Here is a 17,631-nt window from a genome sequence, read left to right as displayed (position 1 = left end):
CAGTCCTCCCAGCACGTAACCTTGGGCTATGTGGCTCTGCTACCTCCTTTGTTCCTGCCTGACGCCAGCAGTAGAGACCGTCCAGGCTTTGAGGTGCAGGATTCTACAGCTATTGGGCTGATACATCTTGTCCCAGAATGCCTCTCGTTGCACCTGACATGGGGAGCCGCATGGCAGCTACTGCTCCAGAAGCCTCTCCCTATGAGGGGCAGGGAGATTTGTGCCCACCATGGCCAAATGGTCTCTGAGATCCTAAGGCAGAAACCAATGCCAAAGAGAGATTGGGAAGCTGGGCTCTGAAACTTCACCCCTATTCAAAGCTGTTGGTCTTAGCTCAGGGCTAAGCCTCATGTTGTGCCTTGGCTTCCATGCCAGGTCACCCTTCCCCCAGTACCTTCCACATACTCCATCACCATGCACAGGTGGCGCTTGGTCTCAAAGGAGCAGAACATGCTGACGACAAAGGGGTTCTCGGCAAAAGTCAGTATGTCACGCTCCACGAAGGCCTGCTGGATCTGGTTCCGTAGGATCAAGTTCTGCTTGTTGACCTTCTTCATGGCAAAGCGCTGCCGAGTGGACTTATGCCGCACCAGGAATACAGCCCTGGGAAACACAGCCCGGCCCAGCCCCCATGGGCCCTCAGCAACCTGGGCCGTGCTCCCCACCACCCAGAGCTGGGGTGTCCAAAATGCCTCCTATCACACCTTGTGAATGCACAGAACAAAGGAGCAGGGGTGAGCTTATCGATGAAAAGGATGTGGGCCCCCTGCCCATAGAGCTCTTCAATTTCCCAATAACACCAAGTCCTGAGGACACAGCTCAGACTTCCCCAGAGCTCACTACAGGAGGAGTGCTACCAAGAGAGGTGGGGACCTTGTCTGGGAAAGGAACAATGCCCACGTGTCAGAGGAAAATCAACTCCTGTCTCTCCTGGACTCCTGGCTTTGGAGAGGGAGAGGGTCTATCCTGAGGCATCTGCTGCCCGGAGAATTGGGTATCATATACTTCTAGAAGGAAGAGTCCAAGGGTTGACTTAGCTCTAGTCCTGGCTACACCCTCCCCTCTGCCTTTACCCATAGGCGCCATTGCTGATGAGCTTAATGGTCTCAAAGTCCTCTTCAGAGGGTGTCTTTTTAGTCAGAGATGCCCCACGGCCCTGGAAGACAAGAGCAAAGGCAGAAGGCAGGCATGCTTCTCAGAGCCCACGTGCCTGGGGAAGCTGAGCCCCAGGATCAGCTCAGCTCTTAGTCCTGCTGCGGCCCCAGCCCATTCTTCCTCAGTCAGGAGCTGAATGACTTCTGAGACAGTATGCACAACCACCCACTCCTCCAACCCTCCTTTTAGATATTCTCTCACAGAGGACTCACGGGCCTTTGCTTCACAGGGCCCAGTCTCTGTGATTGGGGCAGAAGCTCAAGCTCTTTACCTCAACTGAATCATCTGTCTCTGGAGTGTCAGGACTGTCATAGCTGCTCAACTGGGCCATTTCTAGAAGCAAAGCAAGGGCACAAGAGAAAGGTGTGCATAGCAATGTCAGTAGTCCACTCACATCACATGACAGGTACGTGCAAAGTAGGCATTAATATTTCCTGCATCTGTGCACTCCTGTGGCTCTATCCACAGAAGAGTCATAGCTTTTGGACTTAATTGCCAAATAATACTGCCACTCCTATTTCTAGAAGTCCAGTGCCATTCATAAGGCCTGGAAAATTCTAAAAAGTTTCACTCAAATTTAGGACAATTCCTGGAAAACAGGGCCCAAGGGTGGGCTATTGGTCCCTATCCTGCTTTGCCGGATGGGGTTGGGGAACAGAGAAGGCAGGAGCAGGATGAGCACAGAGCTGGGACTTAGAAGCCCAGGGTTCATGAAGGGGCACAATGTGAAGCCCCGTGTCAGGACACATCAAAGACACAGGAGAACTTGTAAGGTGGCAGACAAGGAGGTAAGCATGCAGAGGAGGGAGCCATTTTTGAAAATGTAATTGTGGTCTTTTGTTATTGACCTCTTTTGACATTCTAAATCCAACCCAACTGGCCTCACGCCAATCCAGATTGGGTTAATGTCAGGCAGATGCGAACAATTCTGAAGGAGAAGCTGTTTTCTGACAGAGAATACACGGTTCCTCTGATAGCCCTGAGGCCCCTGATGCTGAGTTGTGACTGTGTCCAATCTAAGTCTCTTCTCCAAGTGGCTTTCTTGAGGTTAGAGTTTGTTGGCTGTGGGGCCTCTTCACAGCCACCAGGCAGCATGCTCACCCTCTAGGGGATCCCGTGTGAGGCCCAGTTGACTAACGATGTAGCGGGGAATGTCACATTTAATCCCTTGTCCCTCTTTGGCATGGCCCTCGGCTGCTTCTAACAGGTGGTAGAACTCTTCAGGGTCAAACTCCTGTACCAGGGGAGAGAGGTGGTCAGTGGTGAGGGCTACAAGTGAAGGCTTTGGTTTTCACAGCACATACCTGGAGGAAGATGAACAAGAAGACTTTCTCTTTGTGATGGGACACCCCTGCCTCCGAATACCCAGAAACATCATGATTCATGGATCATGAGAATGGGGACAAAGTTGTCTTCCAGGTGAGCTCCAGACTGGACATCCTAAGCATGTGTTGTCTTCCTCACACTAAGAACCAAAGCTTTTGGCTTCAAGATAGCTCAACCTATTCATCTGGTCCAAAGCCTCTGCCAACCAGATGGCACTATCACACACACACGCACAAGTACGTGCAGGCCTGCCTTCAGATATTTACCGAGCACCTCCTACGTGCTAGGACCGGAGTGCCATGTGGACAGCACATGAGTCCTTGTCTGCACAGAGCACAGAATAGTGAGGATTCTATTTACTGAGTCCCTACTAAGTGCTACACTCTGGGCTAAACCCAGCTAACACCTCTATGACCTCAGTGAGGAAATCAAGGCCCAAATAGATGCACTGATTTATCCATGGTCAGAGAGACAGGAAGGGACAGAGAGCCAACATTCAAACCCAGGCCTGACTCCAAGCCCTGTCCAAGCATGGACTTCATGTTTTTGAGGAAGAGGCCCTCTGCTTGACCACAAGTCCAGCTTCCACGGCTTCCCTCATCTCTGGTCTCAATATTTTGGAGAAACATCCACTGCCAGAGGAGAGTAATCTTACTCTCCTATGAATTTAAAACGTGGATTAATCTACTAGGCAAGATCTGGAAGTCCTTCTAACTTCTTATTCTTTCCTCAGTCCCTGGTCAGAGTGTCTGTCTCCTAAACCCCTAAAGCTCCTCCATCTACCTCTTCTCTGTGCCCCTACCACTGGCCTCCTCAGGCCACTCCTATCTGCACACGAACTGCTGCTTCTGGCTATTTGCCTGGTCATCCTGCCCTCTCTTCCAATTCACCATCCACGTTGCCACCACAGTAATCTTTCTCAGGAGTAAATCTGATGGAATGTTACTCATAAACAAATAGGAACCCATTAGTGATACATGTAACATGTATAAAACAAAACAAAAAAAAATTATGCTGGAAGAAGTCAGAACATACTACATAATTTCATCTACATGAAACTATACAAAGGGCAAACGTATCCACAGTGGAAGAGAGCAGATAAGCGGCTGCCTGGCAGTGGGAGGTGAGGGATGGGAGAGACACTGACTGCAAAAGGCACAAGGGAACTTTTTGAGGTGAAAGAAATGTTCTCTATCTCAGCTGCAGTGGTGATTATGCAGGTGTGTATATGTTAAAACTCATTGAATACATCAAAAAGGATGTATTTTATTGTATATAAATTATGCGTTAATAAAGCTGGTTAAAAAAAGTAAATCTGACCATATCACATTCTTACCTAAACTTTCTGATGGCTCCAAGTGGCCCTCAGGATAAACCCAAACTCTGGAACAGGGATCCTGACCCTCCATGATGCTTCCCCGCCTACCCTCCAGGTTTCTCCCTCACCAATTCTTCACACTCACCCTGTGCTCCATCGAATGCCCTTCCCGGGCAAAATCATAATCATCCTTCATGTCCCCCAAGCTTTGTGTCCTCTAAGGAGCTTTCACCAAACATCCATCCCAAGGAGGACTAAGGCACCTCCTTCCTTCCCCATGTTCTTGTCACACTTTGGACTTCCCTCAGTTGCAACACTACTTGCAGTATCATAATTATTATTTCTACGTCTCCATGCCTCCTACCTGAGGCACTGAAAGACCAGCTCCACTACAGAGGGAGTACCTTAGGCTCAGGGACTCTGCTGTGTTTAAGTCTGTGTCTCCAGTGTGTGGCGTGGAGCAGGTGCTAAGTGCTGCTGCATGATGAACTGATGGACTCGACTTGTGCCAATGGTACTGGCCTATGCTCCTCACCGCCCAAAGCCCACTCACCTGGGGTCTGCTCTCAGTGTGTGGGGGTCAGACGAATACCCCTCAGGACCAGCCATTTTCCTCACAGGAACTCATTTGGGCCCAATGCCAGCATACCACATTTAAACAAGGACGTCAGCAGCAGAAATGACGGTGGTACTACCATAGTTCTGCTGTTAACAGGATACTTCCTCTGTATGCCTCACCCCCTCCCAACCTTCTCTGGAGTCCACTCACCAGGCATTCCAAGAGCCGAGCTGGGCGGGCAATGACAATCATCAGCTTCTTCACCAACTGCATCACAAAAGCCACTTCTGAACTCTCTGAGCGCTCATGAGCCTGTAGAGAACACAAAGGTTGGTTAAGCAATCCACTGGCACATCGTGGTTGGGCTAATGCAGGACTGGGCTGGGCAGAGTGGACTCTGGGGAGACACAAGTTGGTAGAACAGAGACTTCTGCAAAATGAAGGACTTAGGGAAGGCCTGTGTGCCATGAGAGACAGCAAGCCACTCACAGGAACTGTGTGAACTTCAGGACACTACATGACACCGGGGAATGTCACAGAGACCCTGGCTCAAGGGACAATCCTCAGGGGAGTTTCATTGTTCACTCCCCACCCCAGGCAGAAGGTCAGGAATAGAAAGGCTTCAAAGCAGGAGTGATGCGACCAGACAGTATTTTAGAAAGATGGCTCTGGCTGTAGTGTGGATGGTACACTACAGAGCACAAGCCTAAAAGCAGAAAAACCCATTAATGGACTGCTGTAATAATGTGCATAAAAAAGGCATAAATCAAGGCAGGAAGAATAGAAGGAAACACAGTCTGGGGCCATTTCAGAGGTAGATGACTGAGTACAGCGGAGGGTTGGCCGAAGCAAGAAGAGAAGGGAATTGCAACTACAGTTTTAGGGAAAGTTCAGTGAACCCATAAATAAAATAGGAAATGTAACAAGTAGTTCAAGTAAGGGAAGGTGGAGAAGCTCCATTTTGGATTTGCAGAGTTTGAGATACCTAGATTAGATACTCTATTGGGTATTTACTCAGCCCAGGAGCCTTTATCTTTTTTATGGAAACTGCTCTGACTTCTAGTAGCTACAATTGTATCGTGTGGCTGAACCTTCCATCCCACCTCCAACAGCTGACAAGTGTGGATTACTCTCCTAGGAATTTAAAAATAGACGGAAAGACGACTGTTATTTATCGGTGTGCTAGAAGAGTATAATCTACTGTTGGATGAAAAGGGATGGCCACATCTACCAAAGAGACCTAGGAAAAGCAGCACAGAGAAAAATGGCAGGAAGGGGAATCACCACTTCCTGAGCTTCCCACAGTTTCTGGTTTCTAGTTTTGGTCCCTTAAGACCGGGTTGCATTCCTGTCTTTAATTCTCTAAAACCCACCCTTTTCATCTTTATAATTAGTTTCTCCTTCCTGCTTAAACTACTTTGAGTTAGCTTTCTATTACTTACAACCAAAAAATACTAACCAATCTGGAAGTCGAAGTGGGAGTGGAACCAATAAACAGTGGACTGGAGCTCCAATACTGACCACGGGCTAAAGAGAACAGGGAGAGAAGCAGCCAGGTGGCTGTCCTCAACACATGGGCGACAATAGAAGGCACAGAAGATGAGGTTGTCAGAGAGCGTGTGAAGAAAGGAGGAAGAGGAGACCAACACTCAGGGCTGTACCCTGTGGAACATCAACATTTAATACTTTTATTTTATGTATTTTTAAAGGTTTTTTTTTTCCCCCAATAATCTCTACACCCAACATGGGGCCTGAACTCATGACCCCAAGATCAAGAATTACATGCTCTTTCGACTGAGCCAGTCAGGCGCCCCCTAAAGCCAAATGAAAAGCATTTAAGAGATGGGCAAAAAAGGAATTTGTGAAAGGGCAGCAAGACTGCAAGACTGGAGAGAACAGTGCCATGACCCCAAGTGGGGGAAAAGTCCAGGAGACAGATTCACACTGTAGAGCTCTGCAGAGTTGTGAAGAAGGATGAGGATGGAAAGAGGCCATAGGATCTCTTCGGCAACTGGTTGCTTGGTGGCAAGCTGGTTGCTTGTTGACTTTAGCCTGAAACAGTGTTGTGGAATGGTGGGAAGGGAAAGTAGAAGGCAGAAGACTGAGCAGGTTGTTAGACTGAATGGGTTGTTAGTAAAGAAAACTAGCAAATAAAGACCATTACAAAAAAAACTGGTTATGAAATGAAGAGAGAGGCTGGACACTACGTGAAATCTTGTTTATTCTTTTAAGACAACCCAAATAGCCACTTTGTGAACCCTCACTGAGATCCTCTGCCTGTACCTCCCACCCCACCCAAACACATAAGAACAGGAACTAACTGCTCCCTCTTCTATGTTTTATTTGCTTACATGCCATGGTGCCACATGTTTGTTTTTTATTTTAGAGAGAGAGAGCAGGAGAGACAGGGAGATGGGCACAGAGAGAGGGAGAGAGGGAAGGAGAGAGGGAGAGAGAGAGAGAATTTTAAATCCATGCATGGAGCCTGACTTGGGGTTCAATCCCATGACCCTGGGGATCATGTCCTGAGTGTCAGACATTCAACTGACTGAGCTACCCAGGTGCCCCCCACATGTTGTTTTACAATTAGTTATCTGTTTCTACGGCTACACTGTAGAGCCTTATGAACAGAGACACTATGTCTTTTGTTCTTCCTTTACATGCTAAGACTAGCATAGTGCCTCTTACAGAGCAGATGCCAATGTTTGTTGATTAAGTGTTTGAAAGTATGATCTTAGGCTCTGGAATAAGACAAACCTGGGTTTGGGTTCTAGCTCTGTTACTTAAGAAATGAGTTACCTTTGGGGCGCCTGGGTGTCCGACTTTGGCCCAGGTCATGATCTCACGGTTCATAAGTTCAAGCCCCACGTCAGGCTCTGTACTGACAGCTTGGAGACTGCAGCCTGCTTCGGATTCTGTGTCTCCCTCTCTCTCTGTACCTCCCTACCTCACGCTCCCTCTCTCTGTCAAAAATAAATAAACTTAAAAATTTTTGTTTTTTTTTTAAGAAATGAGTTACCTTGGGCTAACCTAGCTTCTTTAAAGCTTTGGTTTCCTCACCTGTAGACTTACAGAATAGTAGTACCTTACCTACAGTGTTGCTATGAAGATTAAATTAGATAAATTAAATGAGATAATGCAGTATCTAGTATGCATTAAGTGCTCTTCAATAACAGTTATGTTTATTATTTTAAATATAAATTTTACCATGCCATTTTCCAAATTACAACCATTAATAATTTTCCCACTGCCTTTATGATAAAACCTAAGCTCCTCACAGACACTTCAGCCTTTGCCCATCCCTTCCTAATTTTCTCTGCAGGCATCCTTCACCTGGTCATGCCAAACTACTTTATCTGCAATTCCTGGAATGTCCCAAGTTCCTTTACACCTCTCAGAGTGGCCTGATTCCTGGGGCTGGCTGGTGCCAGCTGCTGGTGGGCAGACTGACCCTAAGTGGTTGTTCCTGTGTATCTTTTGATGACTCTCATGATGCATTTACTGTTTACATTTGTTTTGTTTACACAGGTTTGTAAATATTATTGCCTAAGATGTTTGTATATAACTTGTAGCTTTTATTTATTCAAAATTCACGTTAACGACTTATGATGGTGTCCTACTCCCACCATTACGTGGTTAAAAAAGAAAATAATTCCCCTCAAAAATTTTTTTAATGTGGAAACAGTAACTTTCACAGGAGAAAAAAAAAAAAGGAAAAAAATAACAACAAAAAATTTTTCCCTAGTGAACTCCTACCTACTTGTCAAGACTCAACTTTTCCCGAACTCTCCATGCAGAGTCAGCATATCTTCCTCCGTGCTCAGAACTGACCTCTAATATTTAGTGCTCACCAATTCACAATTACTATAACACACAAAAGTGAGATAATTCACGTACTCAGTGTAGTGTCTGGCACACAGTACACTTCAATAAATGACAGCTGTTCTTTTTACTTGTTGATGGGTCTGTAATCCCACTTAACAGCAAATTCCTTGAGCTGGAACCTGCAACAAACTTTTTTCTGAATTCCCAGGACCTAGCAAATTAGGGAGCAGATGAATGCACTGACTCCATATTCAGTGTTCTTGCTGCACCAAACAACCTACTCCCAGGGGGACAGGAGTTTGGGAAAACGCCTGAAGGTTTTGGGCAAGGCTCTGACTTTAGCATTTTTGGAGATCAATCTTAGATATACAAACAACCTGGGAAGTCACTCTACCTTGATCCTTTGCCTGATGCCACAATCCCAGATTCCTATCCACTGTTGGAAAGTTATTCTTGAACAGAAACAAAGAGCTGCCAGGGATATGCATGAGAATTTAGTTGCCTAAAATCAAATTTCTACGATGTCTGAATTTAAGTATTATTCTTGAAATAAGAAAAAAAAATTTTTTTTGTAGAAGGAAGTAATTTTTCATCTATTAAATCAAAACTTTTCTCACTGTAACACTTGCCCACTGGGTTAACAGGCCTTTTAGAGAATGGAAAACAATCTGCTACCTATTATATATGAGAAATCTTCCAATATTTGACAGTAATAATCATGGTCATTTTTAATCATCTGTCTCTAGATTCAAGTGTTTCCTAATTAAAAAAAATAAACTCCCTGTTCCTAATTTCTAGACCAACACACTGAAGTCCTGTTTGATCATTAGCCCTGGGTTCTCAGCTCAGTTGGTACTACCCCAGAGCAAGGTCATAGGTCTAGAAGTAATAGGGGCCTGGACTAGGAAATACTCTAGTACACAAAGAGGTACATGTCCTTCCCGTTAAACTGTACTAATGGTGTAGTATGGGGCAACTGTCATTTGAGTGGGCAGGCATCCGACCACCTATTTGTAGAGACCAACAGGAAAGCAAACTCTGGAGCATGAAGCAGTAGTTAAGAACTCACTGGACACTCTGGTCTTGACCATCTCTGGGTTATTTTATCTCTAGCCTCCTAGAGAAGACTTTTCACACTGGGGAGGATCGGGTCTCTAAATACCTAAATCCCTACTAACAAAGTTCTCACCATGTAAACAGAATGTCAGCGAATAGATAAACCCATAGTACAAGCCCCAGCCTGTTTCCCCTTGGCTGAGCAGAACCAGTCTGAAGGCTCTGCTTATACCAGTATTTCTACTAGAAGAAAACTCACCACAGCCGCTGGGGCCACTTTCAGGCTTTCAGTATTTTTTATTTTATTTTTTTTATTTTTTAAAATTTACATCCAAATTGGTTAGCATATAGTGCAACAATTATTTCAGGAGTAGATTCCTTAATGTTCCTTACCCATTTAGCCCATCCCCCCTCCCACAACCCCTCCAGCAACCCTCTGTTTTTTCTCCATATTTAAGAGTCTCTTATGTTTTCCCCCCTCCCTGTTTTTATATTACTTTTGTTTCCCTTATGTTCATCTGCTTTGGGTATTTATAAACACTACCAATGTTGGAGCCTCAGGCAGAGGAATCAGAATCAGAAAAAGAAAAACCCCCCAGAACTGAGTGCTTCTCACACCACACAGGCTTCTCTTAGCAATGCAGGGAACTGAGTAGGAACCAAAGTCCATCAGCAACCACACTCGGGGGTGGACTCTGTACATGAGTAAGGAGGTGGGGGCAAGCTGGCTGACAAGACTGGAAACAAAATCTTAGCCTTAATCTTAGCTTGGAATTAATAATCCACTACCTCACAGAGAATTTACCAGAATTCCAGCACAAGGACACTCACATCTTGCAGAAGTTTCTCTAAATTCTCTTGAAGCTCATAGAAGTAGTGTGATGTAATGAGACGACTCCGAGATTTATCCAGGCAGTCTCGGGCCATCTCAATCACCTGATGATGAATAAAGCTCAAGGTTCCATCTGCCAAGGGCAACACACTGTCTGGAGTGTTGGAGGAAATGAATTCTGCAAGACGCTCTTCCATTTGTGCGGTGGCCTGCAAATAAAAGCAGGAAAAGTGACATTTCGCTTCTAGTTCCAGCTCACTTGGGAGCTCAGCCTGAAGGACCTGGTAATAACCTGAGGATAAGCTCTGTGATCCTGGTTTCCTGATGTTGCATTTGGGGAACCTGAAAACTGGACATATGAAAAGATCACCGTCAGGTCAAGTCAAAACATTACAGTCAAGGCCCTCTCTCACGTGACCTTGCCTATCTCCTCACTTCTTGGAAGATGTGCTCTTTTGCTCTGAGGACCTGGAAGTGTTTGCTGCTCTCCCCCTTTAGCATGCTGCTTCATGCCTGTTCATGCTGTTCCCTGTATGTAGCTTTTTCACCTGCCAAGCCTGACTGGCAAACTCCTATCACTCCTCTAATCTCAGTTCACACATCACCTGTCTCTCCTGGGAAGTCTTTGATTCCTCCAGGCAAATAGGGTTTCCTTTCCTCCATGCTGCCACTAGACCTCCTTGTGTATAGGCACTGCTAGTTTCTAAACATTTCTCTAGACTGGGAATTATAAGTCAGAGAGAATTTGATTTATTTCAGGATCCTCTTACTTGACCTTAGGACTCAACTCAACTAAGCAGATGCTCAGAGAGTGTTTACTGAAGGTGTGAACCTGCCTCTTCACGGACCCAGACCTTCAACAGAGCAGAACAAAAGTTTAGCTCAGAAGCCTCTGGGGGACCTAACTGCACAGTCATGTCAAATGATAAATACACACCAGTTAACAAGTTCATAGCTGCCAATCTAGGACGTGGCCTAATCTTTCCTTTGCCACCAGATGGCAATTTCTGATTTCCAGTGTGTGTTTAGGTGGATATATGTGTGTCTGGTATTTTCATCATAAGCATTTTTGCCACATTTTTACTGTATAATTAATTGGCCATAAGGCAATTTTGCTTTATGAAAAAAATAACTGGTTGACAGTTTGGTTTCATTTCTCCAATAATGCAGTATTCCCATTTTGTATCATATAAACCTTAGCCTTCATAATGGTCTATACAGTGGCACCGAGTTTTGAACCCACATTTCCCATAGAACTTTGGAACATCTATAAACCGACATGTGACAACATGCTAAGAACAAACAGCGTCGAAGGCTTTCACAACAATACAGAACTCAGTTATAAATATGTACCCAAGTATTTAGAGAAACTGATACTTCTCTTAATGAAGGATGAAATTTTGATCAAAAAAGAAAAAGTGTGATGCCAAACAAGGAGATGAATCAACAAGCAAAAACAAAATGTATAATACTATGACCAAAAGACTTTGAAGACAAATGCTTACGTACAATCAACAAAATAAAATCAGTTATTTGTGCTGTATTGCAATTAATCTACACTACACATTTTGAATGTATACAAATATTTTGTGTATTTTGTTTGCAAATAGCCTTTTAATTTTGTGATTTGTTTTTTGTGTTTCATTATGTTCTTTTCAATGAATGTCCCTCATTTATTTTTTGCGACCTTATCCTTTACAACAAAATTGCCCAATGGCCAATTAGTTATGTAGTAAAAGTGCTTATGGAAAAACTACCCAGAACTATGTATATAAACACACATCTAAGTACAAACACACACACACACACACACACACACACACACACACACACACAGTATGTGGAGAGAGAGAGGAAACAGAAGGAAAGGAATCTTAACATATTTTTTCTAACAGTTCGTCTTTACATGAATGACTTGGAGACATCCATACGAAACAAATACACAATGTTAAAATGATAATATAACACCTAACATTTAAGCAGGAGGAGATGCATTTTAAACACTACACACTCCCAAATTTCTTTGTAAGGATCAAGCATAAAAAAATGATTTCCTAGAGGCTCCTGGGTGGCTCAGTCGGTTAAGCGTCCGACTTCAGCTCAGGTCATGATCTCACAGTTCGTGGGTTCGGGCCCCGCATCAGGCTCTGTGCTGACAGCTCAGAGCCTGGAGCCTGTTTCAGATTCTGTGTCTCCCTCTCTCTCTCTCTGCCCCTCCCCCACTTGCACTCTGTCTCTGTCTCAAAAACAAATAAACATTAAAAAAAAAAAAAAAAGATTTCCTAGCTGTTCATTCTGCCTATCTTCTTCACTCTTACTCTCTAATGCCTGCTCCAAGGCATAGAAAGCACAGACCACAGGGCACTGGGCAACAAAGAAACAATAGCTCACACTGAGTGCTTATTATGTCCTGGGCACAGTTAGAAAAGCTTAATGTCCATTAACTTTCATAAACTCTCTATGAGATCAATACTCTTATTATCCCAAATTACAGATGAGGCAAATCAAGCTCAGAGAAGTTAAATAATCTGTCCGGGGTCATATAGCTAGTAAATGGTAGAAACAGATTTAAACCCATTCAGTCTGGTTCCAGAAAGTGTGTCCTTCCTAACTGCTATGCTTCACTGTGTATGTCAGGAGGGAAAGTACAGGGTGTCATATCATTTCCCTAGGCCACCCATGTGTGTCCAGAAGACTATACTGGAGTCTAGAAAAAGGACACTCTCAAAAGAGTAGGAAACCAACTGCGCACTGCAGATCCTATACACAGATGAACAGACCCAGGGAAGTCTGGACAGAGGATGAAGATAGAGGCTTGAGGACTCCATGCTCCTTGCTGTCATGGACAGGGAGGCTGAGTCAGTCCCTGGTTCAGACAGAGCTGGCTGTGTTCTGCAGGAATAGGGCCTGGCACGAGAAGACCAGGTCAGAATGTATAGGCGTGCTGTGCAAAAAGGGAAACAAAGGCCTTCGTTCCATACACTTGGTGGTTTCCAGCCAAACCATAGAGCTGTGGAACCTACTTCTCCACTATCCCAGGAGAGTAATCTGCCTTCCTCCTTCAGCATTTTCCTGCTTGAACACTCTGTCTCCCACTTTCCTGCTCTCTCTGGCCAACCTCCTGCCAGTCCAGCACACCTGTCTGCTGTGCACTCTATGGGCCTGGTAATGAGGCTCTGCTTAAGAAATCTGCATCAAAGGAACGTGCTCTCTGATAGCTAATTCCATTCTATGGGGACCCTGACTTACAGACCTGATGTGCATGGTTAGAAACAGGGTCCCAGTTCTTCCCTTCCTCACTAACATATAGCAGAACATCTTTCTAACATTTCTCTCTAGATACCTCTCCAGGGAGCGAAGAAATATAGGCCCTGCAAGCATGAGCCCCAGACTCATAGTCCTCTGCTGCCTGCCTCTTCTCCAGCAGTCTGGAAGCCTTGTGTTTGTATCCTCCTCCTGCCAGGGACCTTTCTGCTCCTCTTGATTACCTATGGAGAGAGCATTCCATCCCCTCACCCTCAGTCTTCCCACAGGGGCAGCCCTCCTCAGAATCCTTACCTTGGGAAATCTTTCTTTGTACACATGATTCATCATTATTATTTCACTGTCAAAGGAAACTGGGGACCGTCCAGGACTAAATAAGAAAGAAACAACTGTGTTACTTCAGTGCCATGGAACTATCAAGAAGAAAGATGACCATTCCCAGAGTCCCACTCCCACAATGTCTGCAGAGTTCCCTCCCACTGTCTGCAGCACCCACACACTCCCACCTTAATGACTACTGACTTCTAGAGTCTTCCTTTTTCCTGAAGCTCCCAGCATACCTTGTTTAGCTCAAAATGCTGCCATCTGGAACTAGGCTACTTTCCTGCAAGAAGCCTAGCTTTCACAAAGACCTTTGCCAGTGCCTGAAAAGGCCTAGAAAGGAGGAGACTACTTCTGAGACTACCTGTGGTCTTCCTAGGATGACCTCCCCCAGAACAGGACTCTCTGAGTCTTCTTTGCTTTGGCCAGTAGATTGAGTATACCCCAGCATGTTCTAGGAATCAAATCAAATCAAACCACGACCAAAACAGCCAAAGGAAGACACTGTATACCTGTATCTTTTTCCAAACATGCTGGAGCCAATGAGGCTAACTTGGGCTCTGACCTGGGGGGATAAATGAGGCCAATCCAGCTTATAGTATGTTATAAGCCTGGGTCCTCTATACGTTCTCCTTTGACCCACGTGTGGTTACATCTTCTTAAAGGATTTCAAAGTTTGAGCCACACAAATGGATATTTAGGTCCTGCCCATTTTGGTGCCCCTGACATGTGACCCCAACTGAGCTAGGTTCAGAACCGTTCCTCTTTGCCTTTCCTCCCTGGTGTGGGGCCATGGTCTGCCTGCTGTATCAGTATACATTACCAAGTATTTTAAGAGTAATACAGCAATGGGGCACTTGGGTGGATCAGCTGGTTAAGCGTCCGACTTCAACTCAGGTCATGATCTCAGGGTTTGTGAGTTCGAGAACTGCAATGGGCTCTGTGCGTACAGCTCAGAGCCTGGAGCCTGCTTCAGACTCTGTGTCTCCCTCTCTCTCTGCCCCTCTCCTGCTCACACTCTGTCTCTCAAAAATAAATAAACGTTAAAAAAAATTTTTTTTAAAGAGTAATATAGCAGGGATTTCCCTGAGATACTGTGGTCCCCTCAATCTCAAATGGCCGAAGATGTACCCTTTACCCTGTGGATTACGGAGAACACCAAGATTTGGGTGTTCCCCTGAGTGAGACAAAGAAAGGCACTGGGATCCACACTCCACAACCACTCATTTGTGTTTCTCATCCTCTACACTACAGTCCAGTGATCATCTTCATCAGTCTATGAACTCAAACCAGTCTTTATGGTCTGGCTCGGCCCATTCCCCAATACTCAGAGTAGCAACATTACCTGAGGCGATTCTTCCTGGGAGGCCATGCTCCTCTGGGTCCCCACCCCAAACATATTAACCAATTTATTATTTCCCAGGGGCTCTGGAAAGCTGAACTCAGTCATTAAAGTCATGCCCATTTTAATTTCCACCCTCTTCCTTAATCTGGAATTATGGTGCAATTTTATCAGCTAATGCCAAAGAAAAGAGTGAATTAGTCTAAGGATTCACAGACAAATCAGCTGCTACAGTTTGTATGGTTTGATGAGCCCAGATGAATCAGGGAAATGAGTTAGATTCAGATGGGCATTTAATTCTGCTTCTGAAATTGGCTTCTTCCCTAAGTCAGCCACAAGTGTCTTCAGCAGCAACTTTTGTAGCTGGCCTAGTTCATATACCCTGGGATGGTGGGTTCTGCAGCCAGGTAAATATCAGAACAGATCATACTATTACTCTCCTCTTACTGAATGGAGCTTAAAGTATATTTCTACTGCTAACTACTTTTTTTAATGTTTACTATTTCTGAGAAAGGGAGAGACAGAGCACGAACGGGGGAGGGGCAGAGAATGAGGAGACACAGAATCTGAAACAGACTCCAGGCTCTGAGCTGTCAGCACAGAGGCTGACATGGGGCTCAAATTCATGAACCACGAGATCATGACCTGAGCTGAAGTTGGATGCTTAACCGACTGAGTCACCCAGGCAGCCCTCTATTGCTAACTACTTTCAAAGGGAAAAAGAGAGGGACCACTCGACAGCATCATCAGATATGCTTGAGTGTCACTGGACTTAACTCATTTGAGCTGTGCCAAGGTGCTGTGCCAGGGGTTGGCAAACTATGGCCCACAGACCAAATCTGGCCCGCTGCCTGTTTTTGTAAATAAAGTTTACAGAATGTCTGTGGGTGCTTTCGCACTACAACAGTAGAGTTAACTAGTTGCCACAGGGACTGTATGGCCTACAAAGCCTAAATTATTTACTATCTTGCCCTTTATAGAACATCTGCCAATTCCTATGCTGTGGAAACAGGCTGAGTTCCATTGGTCCTGGGGTAGCAGGCAGAGAGGACTCCTTACCTGAGGCTGCGAGAACGGGGCCGCATGGCTGGGGACTGCCGTCCCTCCTCATCTGGTACACTCTCTGTGCTGAAATGTTTCGTCAAAAAGTGCAGCTCATCAGCTGTAGGTTGGAAGGGCAACTGGTGAAGCTTTTCCTGTGAGGAACATGATGACTAAAGGGAAAAACATTAAAAAACAGCATTATAGGCATGTCTAAGTGCAGTCCAGGAACAGAGAGAACTTCCCAGTCAATGTGAACCCAAAGGTAACCAAAATCAGGCCTTCTTTGCTTTGTTCCTTTTAGTCTCCATTGTGTAGGATTCCCCTCTCTACTCCTTCAGAGCCTTTAGTCCTGAGGAAGCCAAGATACTAGGAGCTGACTTGAAAACAATTAAGAATTCCAAACATGGCCCAATGACTGAGATTCCAGACAAGAGCCCACTGCCAACCATAACAGACCTTTGAGGGAGCGAGCCGTGCTACGACAGGAATCCCACCAGATGCAGCAACTGCTGTGACAGCCCTATGCAGCACCAGAATCAGTGAAGTCCCCCTTTCCTGACAAGGGAGCAGGCAGATCTAACACCATTGGCTCAGTTTCTGTTCACCAACTGATGAAGAATCTGGGGTTCAAATATCTAAATCCATTTAGAGTCAAAGCTGCAGCACCACACTGAGGAAATTGTTGCCACAAGTAAGCCTCAACACCAAGTGAAAAATCAGAACTTTTTTTGAGCTACCGGCATAGGTGTCTGTCATGGAATGCTATCACATGAAGCTGTAAATAGCTAGTGGGAGGTCTCCACAGGGCTCTGTCTTGGCCACATTTTTGGAAATAGTTTGGATAGAATTTGCAAAAAGTATCTTCACCCAACTGCCACTAAGATGAGGTAAAATTGGTTTTTTAAAGTATCCCAATAAAATAAGCTGCAGCCATGGGTTGAGTCTATTAAAATTTATTGAACAGGTATATGTCATATATATCTTTATCTTGCCTTAGGTTAAAAAATCATCATCTGAGTAAAGGGTTATAGGGGAAGGGATATTTACCAGGCAGAGATCTAAAGCTTAACTGCTGCTAAAAGACCAGTGAGATCTTTGGATTAATTTATGAGAAACATCTAGGTCAAGGGAGGAAATGATACTCCTTTTACCTGCTTGGTATTCATGAATGTCAAAACTGCCTAGGAAGACCTGAAGAATGGCGGAAGACATGGGGAATGGGTCATCCAGCCTGCTGCCCAATCCAGCCTCCAAAGCCTATAATACTTACTATTTGGCTCTTTACAGAAAAAGTTTGCCAACCTTGTCATCCTGGCTTCAATTAAAACTTGCTCAATGAGGAAGACTCATTTTACCGTCAATTGTGCACAGCAGCAATTATGACATCTGTTGTGTTTTAGGCTAAACCTTCTCTAAAAGAAATATAACTAGAAGTTTTAGAGACAGGCTTAGCTTTTTTTGCTGATATATATCAAACTTCAATATAAAATATCATCCTTCCTTTCTTTTTGAAAGGAAAAGGTGAAAGAGGAGAAGGATGGTCCACCAGGCCTTTGGGACATGGGAGGGTCTATCTGCTCTTGGTTGCA

The 17,631-nt window shown here is 44.9% G+C and overlaps 1 protein-coding gene across 9 annotated transcripts in view; it reads right to left on the bottom strand.

Moving 5' to 3' along the window:
• Nucleotides 1-17,631, bottom strand: part of MAST2 (microtubule associated serine/threonine kinase 2) — a 222,635-nt gene that overhangs the window by 10,947 nt on the left and 194,057 nt on the right. For all 9 annotated transcript variants that reach the window (XM_023258635.2, XM_023258637.2, XM_023258636.2 and 6 more), the window contains 8 exons: nucleotides 16,058-16,212; nucleotides 13,630-13,705; nucleotides 10,071-10,280; nucleotides 4,569-4,670; nucleotides 2,257-2,389; nucleotides 1,427-1,488; nucleotides 1,074-1,156; nucleotides 395-603 (listed from right to left, as the gene is read on the bottom strand). In XM_023258635.2, coding sequence (XP_023114403.2) covers nucleotides 395-603; nucleotides 1,074-1,156; nucleotides 1,427-1,488; nucleotides 2,257-2,389; nucleotides 4,569-4,670; nucleotides 10,071-10,280; nucleotides 13,630-13,705; nucleotides 16,058-16,212 — 1,030 coding nt within the window. The remainder of the gene's footprint in view (nucleotides 1-394; nucleotides 604-1,073; nucleotides 1,157-1,426; nucleotides 1,489-2,256; nucleotides 2,390-4,568; nucleotides 4,671-10,070; nucleotides 10,281-13,629; nucleotides 13,706-16,057; nucleotides 16,213-17,631) is intronic.

The sequence above is a fragment of the Felis catus genome, chromosome C1 (genome assembly GCF_018350175.1).
Source record: "Felis catus isolate Fca126 chromosome C1, F.catus_Fca126_mat1.0, whole genome shotgun sequence".
In the NCBI taxonomy this organism is placed as follows: domain Eukaryota; kingdom Metazoa; phylum Chordata; class Mammalia; order Carnivora; family Felidae; genus Felis; species Felis catus.
Note: the sequence above shows the minus strand (reverse complement) of the source record. Positions and strands in the feature narration are given on the sequence as shown.